At 30.7% G+C, this 21341-nt stretch overlaps 1 protein-coding gene across 1 annotated transcript in view; it reads right to left on the bottom strand.

Moving 5' to 3' along the window:
• alpha-Catr (alpha-catenin related) overlaps window positions 1–21259 on the bottom strand; it is an 84326-nt gene extending 63067 nt beyond the window's left edge. The window contains exon 1 of the mRNA XM_075358838.1: window positions 21173–21259. Within this exon, the coding sequence (XP_075214953.1) occupies window positions 21173–21259 (87 nt within the window). The remainder of the gene's footprint in view (window positions 1–21172) is intronic.
• Between the last annotated feature and the right edge of the window lie 82 nt (window positions 21260–21341).

Here is a 21341-nt window from a genome sequence, read left to right as displayed (position 1 = left end):
TCTCTGTTGTACTAGCCAGTACATGAGAATCATGATTGGTTGCTGAAGTCACAGTACCGTTGATCTGGCAATAAATGTTTTGGATTTTATCACAAAATCAACTGAAGGTTCTTTTATCTATATTGTTTAACTCTTTATGAGACATGATAAAAAAGTTTCAGAAAAAATTATTAAAACCTTCAAATCTTCAACGCATAAAGATAACAAAAAGTTTTATAACATAGCCCATATAATGACCAAGGCTTGTATTAACTACTTTTTACAACTTCCATCATTAATGGTATTTTTGAGGGAAAGACACATTGATCACATGTCTGTATATTGTAATTGACATATACAATGTAAAATTAAGTATTAAAAATACTATTACTAAATTATGATGAGAAAAGTTAATAAAAGAAAAACCTAACTTGAAAGAAAATCACAGTTTTGTTCAAAGCTAAAATAATAATAGTTTTCAACATAGTTATAATTAAAGTTTAATATTTCTAAATTAAAAAAACATTACTGGATGAAATTAAAAAAATAGTTGTAAGAAATCCAAAGAAAGAGTTGCAGAGTTGTTTCATTATAAATTGTACTATTTGTATAATCATCAGCTACAGAAGTTACTAATCAGTTGTAATAAAAAAAATTATAAATGAAACTTTGCTAAGTTTTTATAATCATGGTCATTTTTCATATTCTAGTCATTTTTACAACACCTCTTCTCTGACATGCCTGAGTATATCCTTGGCTTTCATCTGACTCCCCCACACAATCTATACTTTAGAGGCTCACAATCATACATTTTTTCAGAAGACTGTCATCACCCATTCTCATTAGATAATGAAGATTTATGACACAAACTATAGAAAAAGAGGCTACAGAAACTATAGCCTCTTTTATATGCTTTCAATTGATTACCATGGCATTTAAACTCATCCTGTCCTGTATAACATCTGTACATACTCTACCTAAACATTCAACTTAGAAGTTTATCTCCAATAATTCATTTCCATAGCCTATAACCTTTTTCCAAACCTCTCTATGTCCATATCTCAGTTCTGTACATCAACCAACTCTCTAATACTGTCTTCTACATTGTTTTTAATGTTTTTTTTTTAGATGATGTTCACAATGAATATAGCTTAATCAGTACTTGACCCTGATTGACCTTTTGCTTGATTTCATTGTCATCCAACCATCTGATGTCAATATAACCCCCAAAAATTCGCCTCCTGTATTATTCCTGTATTTACCCCCAAATTTCTTCTAAGTGTTTCTACAACACATAGTGAGATTTCTGAATACTAACTGATAGTCCACATTTTCTTAATTACCTATAGTTTGTGTCATAAATACATCACATTATAACAGTTCTTTAATGTCAAAAAATAAATAAATAAAAACAATATTCTCAAAGAACAAATTGCTACAGAAATATTTAGGGGTAAAATAGACAAATCAAGCTTAGGGCATTACTAGGTTACAGATGGTAGAAAGCAAATAGCTTCCAAATATGAGAATCAGCTGTGAATAAGGTTTTTGCCAAATAAGTAGTCCAGACTGAAGCAAAATCATTACAAACAGGTTACAAGTACAGGAAGTACTACGAATCATTTATTGGAGTATTATATGGAATAACGAAGTCAACAAAACAACCCCAGAAATTATCACAGGGTAATAAATTACAAGGCTAAACATTAAATTCTAAATTTAAGTATTGAATTATACTAAAAATCAAACAAACATATTTCTCAATCTCCATATTCATGATGTAAGACTTTCAATGTGATGTTATGAGGTCTATATATACTTCAGTTAGCCACTCAAAATGACAATTATGTTTAACACAAACATGCGCTGGGTACTCCTTAAACGTTGAATAAGTGCTCGATTTCTTTCCAACCTATGCGCCCAAACGGACGCCGCGTAAGAGAGAACGGAGATCTGCGGGCTTCCCCTGGTGACTTTTTCCACAACTAGGCATGCACCCTTCAACAAGATCCAACAAGTAGTCATGTATTACAGGGCCTGGAGAGCTACAGGACCATTGCAGCATTCCAACTCATAGATGACAGAACGCCAACACAAGGAAGGAAATGCTGCCTCTATATCAATAAAAATTGCCAAAACATATTTACAGTCGGTGCTTTCCACCTCGGCAAGAGCATTTATGATGCAATCCTCGATGCTTTCCCAGAGCCGTTCCACAACCAACCTTTCAAGCAACTTGTCGATTACCGGCAAGAGGCTGATGGGTCAATAACTGCTGACCTCACTCAGATCCTTTCCTGATTTTAAGAGGACCCTCACCAAAGCCACCTTCCAACAAGTCGGAAAGCAACCCCAGTTTAGGCACCCCGAAAACAGTCTGCCAAGCAGCTCTCTTATGACAGGCAGCAGATGATAGAAAATATCCGGGTCAAGTTGGTCAATCCCCAGTGCCTTTCGAAAAACTACTTGGTCTATATCTACGGGTTCCACAGCCCGTACACCAGGGAATAGTGCCCTCACGCCAACTTCTGCTTCACCTTCTCTATCTGGAAACAGAGTATCCAGGAATGCCCGGTAAGTCGTCACAGATGTTAAAGTGTGGTCATGACCACCACACCTACATCGAACAATGGACAGCACATGCAATGGCTTTGGCCGGTAACATGACTTTGCGAGCTGCAGGGATTGCACTGCATCTCACACATGGAGTCTTGCCACAAATTAGAGGCCACATATTAAGGCAGTTGCCTTATAGGCCACATATTATGAGTAGTTGCTCTGATATTGGAACAAGAGGTAGATGGGAAAACCTATGCAGGCAGATAACATTTGGAACATGCAAAACAAATTGTTAGGGACATAGGATGTACGGGTATGCCAAAATGAAATGACTGGCACCCTATTTAGACAGGGAATCTTGGAGAACTGCATCAAACCAGACTGAAGATTAAAAAAAAAACTTAGGATAATTAATTTCTGTAATTACAGCAGCAATTTAAAAATAATTTCTTTGTTTCACAGTAGTTAAAAACTAAAGCAATGTTAAGTTTAGAAAGTGGTCAAGTAGTTCTAAATAATAAAATATTTATATTTAAACAAAAACAATTATATATTACTATTTTTCAACCATAACATATAAAATAGCTACTGATCAACACAATGCATAAACAGTGTTTGAAAATATTACAGTAGTTGTGACTGTCCCAGCAGTTTGGGATTACTAACTTATGTGACTACATCATTTGTTTCCTACCAGTTAATATGATAATTTGCATGCCCCTCACTCTTGAAATAAAAACTTTTTTGCGGTGAATGCAATTCACTGTAGAATACCTAAAACTATACTGGTATGAAAATAGATATTTATAATTTGATTGTACACCAAAATTTTATAGTCACTTGTAAAACATTATGCTCGAAGAGAGATGAATTGTACAAAACTTTAATATAACTAAAAATAATGTAAATTAATAAACAAATAAAATTCAGCATATTTACAATTTTTCCATTTTTTTTTTATAAATGCTTATATTTGACATATTTAAAAACACTTCTTAACAATCACATCTGTACATTTCTTAATACACTCATAGCAATTATATAAGTAATTATATAATTATATAGTAATTATATAATTATATAGTAATTATAATTGCTATAGAACTCATTGATATTTTCATTTTTAACAAACTGTTTCCTTTTTTGGAAAATGGAATACTTTTGGAAAGTGGAAGAAAAACGCTTCATTTATAAAGGGGGAACATTTCAGATAAGTGGTCTAAGTTTTTATAGTAGAGATTTATAATTCACGGCAAATTTGTTGCAAAGTGTAGTCGCGATAGGCAAGAACTGTGGTCAGGGGCAACCAGCATGACGATTAAGCAGGAAATTGCATTATGATGTATTTACCAAATTACACAACTGTTCTATACAGAACTGAATTTTAAAAACTTTCCGTTTAATGGTAAGGTTCAATTAAATGTTTCAGGACTTAACAGTCTGAATCTGAAAATGTCCAACAATTCTACTCTTAACAGGTTTTAATAGACATTTCAATGAATATAAAATTAACATTCTGTTAATAGACAGATGATGCAATTTTAAAATATTTATTTATAATGTATGTATACACATGGTGTGTGTATTGTGTTGTGTACTCATACATTTGGCGGTATTATAAAATTTGAAATAAATTAATTTAACAATCCCACAGCATAAATTATTATATTTCATAGTCATTTACATGAATATAAATGATTCCTAATGAAGTTCATCCCATATGAATTAGTGTAATAATAAAAAGCAATCACCTAAACGACAAAAGTTTCAAATGTTAGACCGTTATGAAGTACACAAACGACAATAAATTGCTGTTAGCTGGATCAGTGCCAAAAAGTCGAAGCACAACACATAGCATCAAACAAAACTATTATTCTCAACAATATATCATTATTATTGTCACAACTGAGACTAAAAAAAAAAGAGCTAGAATAAACTGAGCGAGCTCATTTCACGATCTGGGTCAACAAAACTATAACTAAAGAAAAATAAAATAAGATATTGTGGTAGCCTTTTCACAGTCATAAATAAATTTATGTATTATATAGAATAAGCACATTGAACAAATCAAATAATAATGAACTATATACAAAATATTTATTGAAAACACAACTGCCAAAGAACGATATTAATTCACTTGAGTAATTTCAAACCCTGTAATGGATACTATAACTCAAAAATATAAATGCATTAACTCTTAACAAACTAAAAAACTCAAATTCATATAATACAGACTACTGCAGTACCAATTATATTAAAAAATTTGAAATTTATATACATTTTCATGTTCATTTGCCTCATCAACTCCGCTGAAAACATAGCAACACCAAAAGTAACAAAAGCTTGGTTAATTGCTTTTTATGAATGGTTAATTGCTTTTTATGAATGAAGTTTGAACATTAAAACCCAGCCATTAGCCCATTGATTCCCAAAGTGGTCCAGGTGGACCCCCAGGAGTCCACGGGAGACTCGACGGGGGTCTACGTTGGCGTGACAAAAAAATGGGAGTTCACAATTCGTAAGCGGGGGTCCACGAAAATTCATCTGATTTCGACAGTGAAGAAATAAAATGTTGGCTTGACTTTGCGTATCAATCTAGGCAGATAATGTTTTCAGAAGCTCAGCGACTGTTACTTGTAAAAACTTGCATATTCCATATTCAGTACAACGAACGTGTCGAGACTTGCAAAGCGCCGCCGCCGTCCGCAACGCTTGTTCAGACGTGCAAAGGCACGAAATACGACTTGTGGTGTGTGTGCTAGCCATCTTGCATGAACTTGTTTGATTCTTCACTAATATAAATACGATTGCCAAGGATAAACGTTACTCATTTGTTTCCGGAATTTCGAAAAGAAAAGTAAAGTGAATAGATGTTAGCGTTTGCCAGTGTCGGAAAAAGTAGTAAGTACTAACCTGCTATTTTGTTATGCTTACTTTTATTTTATTTATTTATTTGACAATTTATTGTACACGTCAGTAAACAAAAAATGCACAAATTACAAAAAAAGACGTAGGTACAAAAGGCGAGGCTTATTCCTAAAAGAAATCTCTTCTAACCCACCTGCGATAAAGATATATTTATGTTGTAATAAGTATATTTGTAATGTTTACGTGTAGTAGGTACGTATTAAAAATAAAATACTGAACAGAGCCATTATTAGAGACTTCCCTAAAAGAACAGAAAGCCGAGAAAGGTTGAACTTTTTGCCCTACTTTATTAGTAATATTTTTTTTTTTACCCGACTGTGTGGTGGTTCACTAATAATTATGTACATTTATACAACGTGTTACAGAATAAGGGTTACAACCGGGAAATGTTATGTTCAGGATCTGTTTTTAAGTCGATTCTAATAGTTTGTTTTTATATATCTGAAAAAAAATGTAGACCAAAAATTAATAAAAAATCAGCAAAAAGTGGTCAAATCACAATATTGAAACGTCGCGCGCGGCGCGGTCAAAGCCGCGGGGGCTACGCTACCTACGCGACATCACAATATTGTAATGTGACCACTTTTTACTGTCTCCGTTTAAGGATTTATTAATTTTTGGTTTAAATTTTTTTCAGATATATAAATAAGAACTACTGGAATCGACTTAAAAACTGATCCTGAACATACCATTTCCCGGTTGTAACCCTTATTCTGTAACACGTTGTATATTTTCATAAATTGTACCTGTCTTTACATACTCGTAACGTGCATCAAAGTAATAAATAAATGATTAAAATCGCAGAGTTGTGATATCAAAATATCGGTTATTTAAAAGTATTTTCTTTAGAATTTACAGAAATATATCAAAATATAATTAATGAAAAAATGTTTTACGTCACATTAAAATCGGTTCAGCCATTTTCATAAAACTTTATTATGGATCTTACCGATTTATTGCTTTTAATAATTAGAATCAGTTTGCCGCTGGTACTTTATTTCATCGCAATAATTAATTAATCCTATTCTGTTAAAATAGTCATATCCTGTTAAGTAAGACCGCCTTGAGATTACTAAAACAAAGTTTTTTTTTTATTTACCTGTAGGTAACTGATACGAAACACGGCTGATCTAAGAAGAAATGTCGACTGTACAGTGATGATTATTTAAAATTTGGATTTCTTACATCAAAGGCAGACAAGCGATTGCTTATATGCCTTTTGTGCAGCAAAATTTTGAGCAACGACTCTATGAAACCATCGAAGCTCGAAGATCATCTAAGAAGGTGTCATCCTGATAAAATAGGTAAAGATTTGAAATATTTATTGGCATAAGTTCAATTTCTTATGGGCGAAGAAATTCATGAAGAGCTACTATTCGCGAAAACTTTTGAAACGGACACCAAAGGTGAATCAATATTTAATATCCTGAGTGATTTTTTTAACGAAAAATCAATTCCATTCACAAACGTCATTTCGGTGGCAACAGATGGAGCTCCTGCCATGGTCGGGCGATATCGTGGGTTTATAAAAGAATTATACTTAAAAGAATTATACGAGAGGTAACTGCAATTCACTGTGTCATCCACCGACAACACCTAGAAGCGAAAAAACCTGAGAGATAGATTGCACCAATCTCTTCAACTTGTAATTAATGCTGTTAACAAGATAAGAACCAATGCATTGAATACGCGTTTATTTGCCCAATTGTGCGATGAAAATGATTGTTGAATAGAAAAATGAGTTGTTTGCAGATAATTACACAAGAAACTTTCAATATCAGAGCTCATTTCATCAATACGTCTTTGTACTGTGTTGTTACTCAAAGGAATTCTTTTGAGTATGTCAAATGGAGGTTTGTGCAGAACAGTTTTTAAAACCTCTTCAACAGCGGGTAAAATTAACTGTTCTCAATGGTGTGCGGTTTTCCAAATTTCGCTATAAGTAATGAAATATTGTACGATGCCCGCAAACCATCATCGTTACTTTCAGACGTTGAAGCGAACATACTGTGCACGGTAGGTCTCTTTTCATATTTTTCCTTCGATGTTTGAAAATATTTCAAATCTTTACCTATTTTATCAGGATGACACCTTCTTAGATGATCTTCGAGCTTCGATGGTTTCATAGAGTCGTTGCTCAAAATTTTGCTGCACAAAAGGCATATAGGCAATCGCTTGTCTGCCTTTGATGTAAGAAATCCAAATTTTAAATAATCATCACGGTACAGTCGACATTTCTTCTTAGATCAGTCGTGTTTCGTATCAGTTACCTACAGGTAAATAAAAAAAAACTTTGTTTTAGTAATCTCAAGGCGGTCTTACTTAACAGGATATGACTATTTTAACAGAATAGGATTAATTAATTATTGCGATGAAATAAAGTACCAGCGGCAAACTGATTCTAATTATTAAAAGCAATAAATCGGTAAGATCCATAATAAAGTTTTATGAAAATGGCTGAACCGATTTTAATGTGACGTAAAACATTTTTTCATTAATTATATTTTGATATATTTCTGTAAATTCTAAAGAAAATACTTTTAAATAACCGATATTTTGATATCACAACTCTGCGATTTTAATCATTTATTTATTACTTTGATGCACGTTACGAGTATGTAAAGACAGGTACAATTTATGAAAATATACAACGTGTTACAGAATAAGGGTTACAACCGGGAAATGGTATGTTCAGGATCAGTTTTTAAGTCGATTCCAGTAGTTCTTATTTATATATCTGAAAAAAATTTAAACCAAAAATTAATAAATCCTTAAACGGAGACAGTAAAAAGTGGTCACATTACAATATTGTGATGTCGCGTAGGTAGCGTAGCCCCCGCGGCTTTGACCGCGCCGCGCGCGACGTTTCAATATTGTGATTTGACCACTTTTTGCTGATTTTTTATTAATTTTTGGTCTACATTTTTTTTCAGATATATAAAAACAAACTATTAGAATCGACTTAAAAACAGATCCTGAACATAACATTTCCCGGTTGTAACCCTTATTCTGTAACACGTTGTATAAATGTACATAATTATTAGTGAACCACCACACAGTCGGGTAAAAAAAAAAATATTACTAATAAAGTAGGGCAAAAAGTTCAACCTTTCTCGGCTTTCTGTTCTTTTAGGGAAGTCTCTAATAATGGCTCTGTTCAGTATTTTATTTTTAATACGTACCTACTACACGTAAACATTACAAATATACTTATTACAACATAAATATATCTTTATCGCAGGTGGGTTAGAAGAGATTTCTTTTAGGAATAAGCCTCGCCTTTTGTACCTACGTCTTTTTTTGTAATTTGTGCATTTTTTGTTTACTGACGTGTACAATAAATTGTCAAATAAATAAATAAAATAAAAGTAAGCATAACAAAATAGCAGGTAAGTACTAACTACTTTTTCCGACACTGGCAAACGGTAACATCTATTCACTTTACTTTTCTTTTCGAAATTCCGGAAACAAATGAGTAACGTTTATCCTTGGCAATCGTATTTATATTAGTGAAGAATCAAACAAGTTCATGCAAGATGGCTAGCACACACACCACAAGTCGTATTTCGTGCCTTTGCACGTCTGAACAAGCGTTGCGGACGGCGGCGGCTCTTTGCAAGTCTCGACACGTTCGTTGTACTGAATATGGAATATGCAAGTTTTTACAAGTAACAGTCGCTGAGCTTCTGAAAACATTATCTGCCTAGATTGATACGCAAAGTCAAGCCAACATTTTATTTCTGCACTGTCGAAACCAGATGAATTTTCGTGGACCTCCGCTTACGAATTGTGAACCCCCATTTTTTTGTCACGCCGACGTAGATCCCCGCGAGTCTCCCGTGGACCCCTGGGAGTCCATCTGGACCACTTTGGGAATCAATGGACTAGACAGACTGATATTTATATTTGAATCGCCTAAGAAAGTTCATCACTTTACATTTTAACTTCCCCAAAATGCCTGGCAAGGATTTTTCAGAATTCAGTTACCCATCAGTGGTTCAGTTATTGTTTGAGTCACATTACCTGCAACTGCAGAAGTTGTGGTACCAAAAAACAAATATCTTCCGTTTGCGATGTTAATTCAACATTTTGATTAATAATTAGTGTTAAATTCATTCAATAATCATGATTGTTTCATAAATGCAAAAAAAAAAGGTCATTAGTTTTCTTTTAAAATTTGCATGTAAATTTATGCTATAAAATTTCCGCCACTAAGAAAACATAATTATCTCAAATTTATCTTACCATTAAACATTGAATAGTTTTATGTATTCCTTCAATGACAAAAAATTAAACTAAAATAATAATAATTATAGCACTTCCATTATTTACATACAAGTTGTACTCTGAAATTTTTTCAATTAAAATTTTATTTTATACATTCAAATAAAATATTTATTTTTATTAAAAAAAAAACTACACAAAACATCCCCTTCCTCACCACCTCTTCGCAACTTACTCACTCTCTCTCTCACTCTCTTTCTCTCTTTACCTATCTATATATCTATTTCTATCTCTCTAAACAGACCTGCTTTCCTCTGAAAAGCTGCAGGTTCAAATACTGGTCAAAATTAGCATTTCATACACGCTACAATTCCACATCACGTTCTCGAACACAACGTTTTGTGGTGAACTTAATCTTAAAAAAATCACATGTTTTAAAAATTAAAATGATGGAAAAGTATAGTCTACCAATGAGATAACTCCGACTGATCAAGAATAAATTAAAAATAATTTTAAAAAAATCTTGTACAGTTGAACTTGAATAAAGAAAAAAATAGAATAACAATAGAAAAGAAAATTAAAACACTTTTCCTTATTTATCTACAAAACAATATATATTTGTATCATATATTCAACATTTTTTTAAATCAATATTTAATCAAAAAAAATATTTTTACAATTATGCAACCCGATTTTTTTTTTCTATTGAAAATAACTAAATACATGTTTTAAGATTACCATGAAATTCAATTTTCTTGCAGGATAATTTGATCAGTTCTTTTTAAACCTTAAGGCACCCCTACACCATTGATTCATTTTGTTTCTTTACCCTAGCCTCATTTTATCTTTTTTCAATGAAACCAAGGATACCTCCTTCCTCTTACTGAGGCCCTCATTCTGGATTCTGAAGCAACCAAGATAAATTTTGAACTTTCTTTTCGGAAATGACGCCATTGGTTACATAGAACCATTTCTAAAAAAAAGATACGTAAAAGCCGAGCCTAAATCAATGCAAATAAAACAAAAGTGTAACTATTCATAGAATTTGTCTCAAATAATTACATGCTACTTGATAACCTGACCACGATTCATGCAGTGCTAAATTCCTATTGTGAATAACAGTTAAATACATTTGCTACAGTCAATTAAGTGATTAAAATACACTGCTTTTGGTGCACAGCATATGTTTTTATTAACTACGCTAATAAATGACACTAAAAAACTGAAAATAATAATTTTTTAATGCTAATGCACTTTTCTCATGCTACTCAAAATCTTATTTTCAGACTTACAATCAGGTTTCACTGGCACAGTCATATATATCTAAATACAAAATTAAAAATTAATTAATATTAGAATCCTTCATTCAGGATCATTGAACATAAAACAAAATATTATTACAAAAATTACTTTCATCAACTTATTTGTTTCTTGATTTTTAGCACGTCGGTCATAAATATCTATATTTCATCAAACTTTGATAAATATTGTTTCAGAATTCCAACCGATAGACTATCCCATTCTAATTAGAGCATAATCAATAAGATTTTTTTTAATAATAATGAGAATAAATAAAAGAATACCCATTCCCTGGAATTAACTCAATTGTTGAAGAAGCTATTTTTTTTTGTTTACCAGTGGTATTATTCTGCACAGATTACTGTACAGAAAAAATATGAAAAATTAATTTTAGCTTCTATGTGGTTTCTTTTCATTTGGGTATAATAAAACTTATCCTATCAAATAAATATTGATATTTTATTTATCGATTGACAAATAAAATAAAAATTGAATAGTTATACTTTTTCTTTACACAATCATACTGGCTGCTATATATTGCAATGTATTAAATTTCTAGTACCATGCATATTTTAAAGTCTAACTTGAGCCCCTTCCTACTAAGTGGTGACTAATACTTTGCTACAAATAACCTTAATTTTACTTCTTTTCAACAGAGTTGCTCATATTTCATCAGAGTAGTCTATTTTATTTTTAACAAAATAATAATGCAAAATTTATAAAAAACACTAACATATACATTAATGCAATAATTATCTAATCAGTTACATAAAAATGAATTTAATTATATTACCAACAAAAATAACTTTGCTTTTAAAAGATTACAATATCATTATAAAACCAAAATCACCAGCATCATCTACATATCTAAATAAGAAAAAGGGATTTTACATGTAAACTTTTTTCAAATAGCATTATCTAATCGCTGAAAATAAATTTTATTTTCTAAAAAACACGTTTCTTATTTTAACTTATAGAACATTCACTGACTGTTTCTATAATATTTATAACTAGTACCAAAATACAATGTTTCTATTAACAAAAAGTACTAGAGAAGTTAAAATCTATGCTATAAAATAAAAATCTATAAAACATAAAATTAATCCTAAGAAAAACATGTTATACTGCTTGCAGAGAGAATAAAACACCTTCTTCACGTTTATATTCTTAATAATAACTGTTACACATCCTAGTTCTATTACCAGATTTGATCATGTTTACTACCATCATTATATTGCCATTACAAATACATACTAACCCAGTTTTCATACCAGAGTACACAGTTATTCATTTTACAAGTGATATACAACATAGCAGGTAACACAAAACACAATAACGTAGCAGTAGCAAATGGACCTCAAAACAAACAGGTGTGAAAAGATAAGACAAAATTTTGACCACCAAGAAAAATCCCCCAGAATGATGAAATTATCAAAATATAAAAAGAATAATCAAAAAATGTAACCTTGTACATTTTTTTTTTAAATTCATAAGGATAGGTTATAAACACATAACAAAAGTTAAGGTGTTACATTAAAGATAGTTGAACAAAACAAGCAAAATTATTTTGAACGTTTAAAAATGATTAAACATTAAAAAAATTATAACACTGTATAAAATAATGAAGAATAACACTGATAATAAGGAAAACTATTATTTACTCTCTGCAAGTAGCATTCTAACAACTTCTGTAGCAGGGTTATAGTAGCTCATTTTCTATGCATAAAATATAAATATACATTACAATTATAAATATTCTAACTGTTAATAATGGTATTAAAAGTTCAGTATAGCTTAATGGAAAAATTAATCCGATGTTTGATATTCATTTTCCAAAGGATTTTACTGAAAGTTAAAATATCATAAGCAGCAACATTTATTTATTATTTTATAAAAAACACTGACAACAGTTGTAGGACTTTCCCACCACACGGCTAAAGCCACGTTCTTAGAAAGCTGCAACTTAGTTTAAAATACTTACCATTTTATCTCTATTATATAATGAGAAGAGGGTTTTTATCTTTGTTTGGAATAAACAAAACAACTGCCTCATTAATTGCAACCAAATTTTCACCCATGTTTCTTGGCATATCTGAGAGGGTTTTTAGATATATCTCATCTCAAAAAAAAAGAAGAAATGTGTATATATATAATGCAGTAATGGAGATTTAATGGTTGAAGCACAAACTTTAATGAATTGAATTAATGAACTGTGAGTGTTAATCATTGTGCGAGTTGAGTTTGAAATGATTGATTATGAACATCTAATAACCAATTTCTAGATTTTTTGAGTCTCATTCCAAGTTTCAAGAGTTAAAATTGATTTTTGAATTTTTTTAAACCTATCCATTTTTTTAATTTCTCAGTAACATGAAGAAATCAAGCTGATTTTTTGGGAGTGTAATCTTTATGTCAATAAACCAATTTCTAGGTTTTTGAAATTTGAACTTGAAAGGGAATAAAGAAACCTAACCTAAGAACTGGAAATTTGGTGTAAATCTGTAAATCCCATCTCTTAAAACCACTAACTATACATAAACAGGCAGTTATAATCTCACAGAAACAGGCAGTTAGAATAATCACAGATTTAGGAGTTAAGGAACTCTACAGAGATCTTTTAATTTAAAATATTAACTTTGATAAAAACATATATATTTCAAGCAGTAGCAAAGAACACTGGCATCCACGATCTAGTATTCAAATCCGTGGAAAAATAACTGACTTTACCAAGACTTGAACGCTGGAACTCACAACTTTCAAATCAGCTGATTTGGGAAGACTCTTTCACTACTAGACCAACCCGGTGGGTTTTCCACCCCCTGGGACAATAGTTGGTGTTATCAAAAAACTTATATAAGTTTTGGCCTTTGTCCAAAGAATAATAGGAACTTTAAACGAATTTGATATTTTACTGAATAAGAAAATTATAGCGATATTTTGTTTTTTCGAAAAAGCCCCCCATTTCCATCCCCATGGTCCGATTTTTTCCATTAACGAACTCAACCTAGACTTTGGTTTGTTATATTTTATGTAGCAATTTGAAAGTGATTGGCGCAAACTTACGGTAGATATCATGTCCACAAGAAAGTAAAATATATATATATATAAATGTATATATTAACTTTTGAACTGACAGTAGTTTTGGGGTCTGGGGGATGTGAAACGTGAAGATATGTCAAAATTTTCCAGAAGTAGAATCATGGTACCCGTCAATAGGGTAGCTTTCTAATGAAATCTATCTAAAAAAGGCCTTTCAAAAAACTGTCGATTACCTCATTACATATATATGACAACCAAAGCTGTTATATGTATGTGACCACAAAAGATGAAATAAGAGAATGTCAATATTCTCTAAAATCAGTAACTGGCAAATGTCGACATGCAATTGTGATTGTCAACACACACCAAATACATCGGCGAAAGACCAAAATATTTCCTTATATTATTATACGTTCGAACCTTCACCAGTAAATGTTGACAAACACAGACAGCTATGGTGTGGGTCGAAACAATAATTAGAAATTTAAAAAATCATCCAATACATACCAAACTCTGAGGTAAATAGATTATGAGAACTTTTTTTTGTAAAAAAAAAGGTTAGTTTAAATTTACCAAATATAACCTACGCTTGCTTCACACACTAACCTCACCTAATTAACATTAAATATAAATATTATATAGGTTAGCGATCGTAGGTTATGTTTAGCTTAAATTTAAACTTCCTTTTTTACGAGTGTTTCTCGTAATCTATTTACCTTAGAGATTGGAATTGCGTGATTTTTGTCTTTTAATTTCTAGTTATTGTTTTAACCCCCACCAGAGCTTATCAGATTTTGTAAACGTATACCGGAAAAGATCCAAATAAGGAAATATTTTGGTTTTTCTACAATATATCTGGTATGAGTCAACATTTACCAAAGAATATCGACGTTTGCCATATATCAGTCTTTCACAATAACATATATAGAGATACTTAAAAAAGAATAACTATGTATAGGAAGAATAAGGATAATTCGGAAGGATAGCCTCGGGCTGGTCTTCTGATACAGCCCCCATTTAGTAAGCAGATTGCTGGTGAAGTCTGTAATCACGGCCAGGCAAACAATCAAGGACACAGTAACAAATAGAGAACACAAATCTCATGTTATTAATCAGCAAAAGTTCAGTGAGAAATTTGAAAAGTTTTATTCAGAAGTTAGTTAAAAAATTTTATGAAAGGAAAAAAAGAGAGAAAAATATTTTACCAGGTTCAGTCTACACTGCAGTGAGGAGAATGTTGAAATGTTATTCATATCGCATGCAGGTTTTCCATGAGCTAAATAATGCCAATTAGGCTAAACGGGTTCACTAATGTTGATGGTTCAAGAACCTCATTAAAGATAACTTTAACATTTTAGATCACATGTTTTTCACAGAAGTGAAGTTTCACCTTTGTGGGTATGTTAATAGTCAAAACTACCATTCCTGGGTACTGAACACCAACATATTTTCTTTGAACCTGTCCTACACCCATAAAAAAATAGGCGTAAGTTGTGCAGTTTCAAGGTGACATATATCACGAACCTTGTTTTTTTAAAAAACTTGAATGCTGCCATCTATTGAGAAATTATCCAACAGTTCATAGCTTTACTGCAAAAGGATGAGTGTAACTGCTGGTTACAACAGACGGTGTCAATTGCCATACAACTTGCTTTAGTATGAAGATGCTACAGGATTTTTTTGGTGGCCAAAAAAATCTAAGGGATTATGGCCACTCAGATCCCTTCATCTGACTAGTCCAGACTTCTTTCCGTGGGGTTACTTAAAAAAAATTGTTTGTAGGAGCAACCCACACACCCTGCAGGAATTGAAGACTAACATTATCAATACCATACAGGAAATAAGATAAGGTAGAGTAGGTACAGTAGATAAGAGTAGGCAGGAACTTGGTCAAACATGTTGACAAATACATAAAAGTAAATGGACATAATTTTCAGCACCTTCTGTAAATTATTATATAAGTGTTTGCCAATAAACTATTACTTACAGACTAAACTAAGTGATAGGCTTCTTTTAAGTTGAAAATCCTGCAGTATATAGTATAACAATATACTACTAGTAATATTTAGTAGTAATACAGTGTTATAGTATACACTGTGTTTATTTAGAATTTATTTGAAACATATAAATGATTTGTTCTGATGTTTTATTAGTGAATGAAGTAAGATATTGTTTTAATTTAAATTTACAGCGTTTCATCTGTTTATGTTTCTGTGATGCAGCTATCAACCAAACACATTCTCTAATTTTCTTAAGTTAATGAAATGACATATGTATAAAGATTTTTCTTAAAATTTTCAATTTCATTATGGTCAGTTACTCCTAACTCACTGCCTGGAGAATGTTCTTTGTAAATAATGCTCACAAATAATAAATTTCTTACATATTTACTATGTACACTACATTACAAGAAAATTACAAATATAAAAAAGTAAAAACAAGGGTTATAGTGGAAGTACTACCTTACGCTCATCAGTCAGAGATGTCAGTTTCAAGTCCCTTGAAACAGATCATTAATAATGCAGTTAAGATTATTTTGGCATCTGCCAAATCTCCATTAACAATTATGTTTTAAAGTGTATTTTATTTATCACTCTATTAATTTAATCTGATTAACAAAATTCAATCTATTTAGTAGAAACTGAGCAATGTATGTTGTTCTCAGATCATTATTTTTAATTTAATATAAAGATAAGAAAAGAATGCAACAAAGATGAACTTATAAAAAATAATAAAATATAGTATGACATGAAATACTGTATGTAGCTAACCATGATATGTTTTCTGTAAATTTAAATTATATAATTAAAACATTAGCAGTTACAACAGAAGATGAACTAATTTATTTAAAACTATAAATAATTCTTCACTAAAGATAGCCACAGCTAGAGTAATTGAAAACGTTTTAAATAATTTATGATAATTTTTTATTTATCTAAAATTAATTCAGTTGCCATTTCTAAAAGTCTGGATTTTCACTTTTTAATTATTTTAATTCATATCAGCAAAAATCATGTTTAAAAAATTTATAATTATAATTAACTCATACTGAGATTCATCTAAATACTATTTATAAAATTTATCATATTAATATTCTCATAAAAACTTTGAATTCCAGAACTAATTAAAATTTGTAAACACAAAATAAAAGCAGAAAAGAAAAGTTGTTTTCACCTTAAAATGCAGTCCAGAAATGGACCCTTCTCTAATTCTATTATATTGGTTAATATATTATTTTATTCAGCAGTTTTCCATTAAATACAAACATTCAAATATTGGTTAGTAAATAATTCATCTTACAAATAGAATTTTTTTTTTAGAATAACTGTAAAGAAATTATGATGTACTTACAACATTTTTGGTGTTGCTAAATAGGTTATAATATATCAACTACTTTTACAAATAGTAATTTAATTACATTAAATTAACTAATTAATTTCCACTTAAATAATTAACTGATGTTTCATATATACTGTACATAAACAGTTTTGCGATACAAAAATAAACAATTTACTTAATTCCCACATATATGATGATTAATATAATATTAAATCCTGCTGACATTATTAATTACTTGGAAATGTGGTAATTATTGTAAAAATATTGTAGATATTTCATGATAAATTTTAGGAGTACTAAAACAAGGCATTACCTTTTGAAATATTTATTTTTTATACTCAATTTTAATCAACTAATTTTCTGCATTCAATTTATTAAATTAAATAGGCAAAAAAGTATAGTTTTTATAAACTCTTACTAAAAACATTTTTGGTCAAATCATATACAAAACTGTGTAGTCAAATGGTTCACCACAGTTAATCACCATCTATTAGAAGAGTCTACATTAAGATTTTTTCTTCTTAATTTATTGTTTTTAGTAAGTGATCATATTACTGAAACAACATCCATTACAAACTGTCAGCCATGAAAGAAGAAATTATTTTTGATACAGAATATGCTTCCATCATATAACACACATGTATGAGTTCAATATGGCAATATAAGGTATAAACATACAAAACAATAAACTAAAAAAAAGCTTTTAAAATATGGAGTATCACTGGAAAATAGTTTTTTCTCAGTGATGTTCTGATATTTCTGCTGCTGATGCAATTTATTTTAAAGTAATTCAAAAATGACTATGTTTTTTACCAATAAGTATAATGTGAAACAACATATGCATTATTTTAAATACACAATTATGTATATTAGTTTGTCAATTAAGTGTACATTTTTTAAATTAATTTAGTGGACTGATTGTTAAAACACAATGATAATACCCACATATAAAAATTTTACAGTTAGTACTTAGGTCACAATTCATATTTGAATATCATAAAAAATAAAATAAAAAAAAAACATACTAAAAGCACAAGCCAATCACAATAGCATGGTTACTATTTAACCATATACAAACAAGTATCTTAACATCTTTAAGACTATCACCATTTCCAATACCACTCAGGAAAAGACTACAGCTACATGGTTTGTAAAATTTCTTTCAGAAGCATAACTGCAAATATTTGGAAAGTATTCATTCATTAATGTTTTAATTGTTGACCAAACAATAGCAGGCAACCTGATATAAGATACCAACCATCCCTAAAAGTGGCTTGGCCATCCCAGGAATAATTAGTATCTCGTCTGACTACAAAAAATTAAGAACGAAGTGGTTTTCCATAGACTTTATCAGCAAGTTAAATACACAGCAATATCAGTATGTCAAGCCTTCCAAAATGCAGTTGACATTTGTCCCTACCATGACATCTCTGTTCCCTGTACTCTGGCTGTATAATGAATATTACTCTCAGATAAGTCATAATTGTAAGATTGATGTACTTGTCTCTCACATACATAATGCTCATTCCTTGACTAATTATATTTTTGTAAGAAATTAATTGGTTCAATTAATTAAAATAATATTAATAAATGTCAACAGGACGGACACAAGTAGTTCTGTGCTTGGAAAAAAGGTTCAACTATTGCAACATTATGGAAAAGCTTAATGCTGGTTAAATAAATAAATAGAATATTCAGTCAAACCTATGCTAATATAAACTGCGAAAAAGGCAGTTAGCCACAAATGTCAAGTTTTATGGAAGATGACACACAAAGTTCAAGATATAAAGGAGTATGAGTATATATAGTCACACATAGTATGAGTAACTTCTAAATAATAGTATGTACTCAAACATCTTCAAATTTCTTTAAAACTGTCTTTCTGATTTGAAGTCAAGTTTTATGCAGCCAAGTTTGAGACTATACTAATTCACCATTGCAAAAGACATAAATACATTTTTTAATATCCATCTTGCAGCATACAACACCAAACACAATAACGATTTCAATGACACACACTCATACAAGTTTAAGCTTTATAAGTGTTGTACCACATTTTTTATCAGATTTATTTCAGTATAATTTAATAAATGTCTAATTAGACATGTACACAGGTGCTTTAAATGATAAATCCGATGAATTTATTGTAATATTAAAAGTTGATATTTAAACAACAGAAGTACAACAACAAAAAAATTAAACACATAACATCCAAATACTGACCGCACACATCCTCATTTTAATAATGCGGATACTAAATAGCGATCGGACCTAAAGCATATGATTTTATGAAAATCATTAATAACGAACAAAATAAAACATAAAAATATCAAACAAAAATAAAAAAGGTTCGATTTAAAATCGATTCGTATACGTACTTTCTTCCACAGAAACGTAAATAAGCCGTCGTAATAAAAGATTTAAACTTAAAAATGCAAACGAACATAAAAAATAATAAATCACTAAAAACTGCTTTTATCAGCTACAAGCATAGATAATATCAACGCGGATAACATACGACAAAACGCAATCTGAGAGAAAAAAGTCACACTTACCTGTCTTTCAGATAATGTTGCCATTATTTTGTACTAAAATTTTAACTCGAATAAACAAAAAAAACTATGATTGTTTTATATAACAATATTAGTTAACGATATAATTAGATTAACATTAAAATTAGATTGCATACTATTTAATTAGACATGTGTCAAAATCAACGGAAGACTTAGGTACAGTCACATATCGCCGACTCGAGCCCGGCTGGCGTTAAAACGATGGGAGAGCTAAATTTCAGAAGACACATGCGCCGATCTTCCCCTGCCCGCTCAACCAGGCGCAATCAATAGCATCCCGATCGTTTACCACCACGAACCCGGACAAGTCACACAAGTCGGATAACCCACAGAAATTTTTACAATGTAAAATTCCTGATACAACGCATCCAAAAAATAATTTAAACTACTGCACTTTAGTTAAAACATTTTTTTAAATATATAAACATAAACCAATTGCATAAGCATAAATGTATAATTAGAGAATGAAAGACAATATTAAAATACGCAATTTAAAATAAGTAAAGGAAAAAATTACAAGGCAAATTAGACTTTTCTACTGAAAATAAGCACGAGTAATTTTAAACTGAACTTTATTTGTAGAATTACCAAATGTAATTCTTAATAAATAATATTTTGTTGAAAAAATAAATATTTCATTATTTTTTATTCGAAGAACAAAAACTAACATTAAAGAAAGAGTCAAATCTGTTTTACAAATAACATTTAAACGTTAAATGAAGAACGTCGCGAAGACTAGCGTCACTTTCACAAACCACTTCGCTTCTCCATGACCGGATGTAACTCAATGGAGATTACAAAATGGTTCCCGCGAACTCCAGACGCCAAATAGCTATTTTGAAGCATGCAAAAAAAAGTATATCAAAGAGAAAACAACAAAATATTTTAATAACGAAATAGTAAACAATTTAGCATATCTTATTTAAACTACCTTCATAATACATTGGGATGTGATTAAAGAAAGAACTAAATTTTGAACCTAGCACCGTTAAACAGACTGAACTTAAAAAATCATGCTGCAAAAAAGCCGGAAAATATTAAATTAAATATTACCAATTTTTTCAAAAGGTAATACATACAACCATATTATTTTTAGAAAAGTTGATAGGTGTGTCCTTACAGTTTAACACCCTGAATCACGAATTTCAATTCGAGTTACAATAAAACAATTTTTTACAAAACCAGTGACAGACACATAAGCAACATCCAATTAATTGAAATAATTTATTTACCTGTTTTACTAATGGGAGAAGTGTTTGTTCTATGCTTTTGGTCTTTATTTCTAATGTATTTTGGTCCACCGAATTCTGAGCAGCCATATTGCTTTGCCATCGAGCAGCGACTGGCTACCACGTAGACAAGGAATGTGATCAGCGCGCTACACATTTGCAACACATATTA

This window comes from Lycorma delicatula, chromosome 3 (assembly GCF_047948215.1).
Source record: "Lycorma delicatula isolate Av1 chromosome 3, ASM4794821v1, whole genome shotgun sequence".
Lineage (NCBI taxonomy): Eukaryota > Metazoa > Arthropoda > Insecta > Hemiptera > Fulgoridae > Lycorma > Lycorma delicatula.
This window is presented reverse-complemented; position numbering and strand designations above follow the sequence as displayed.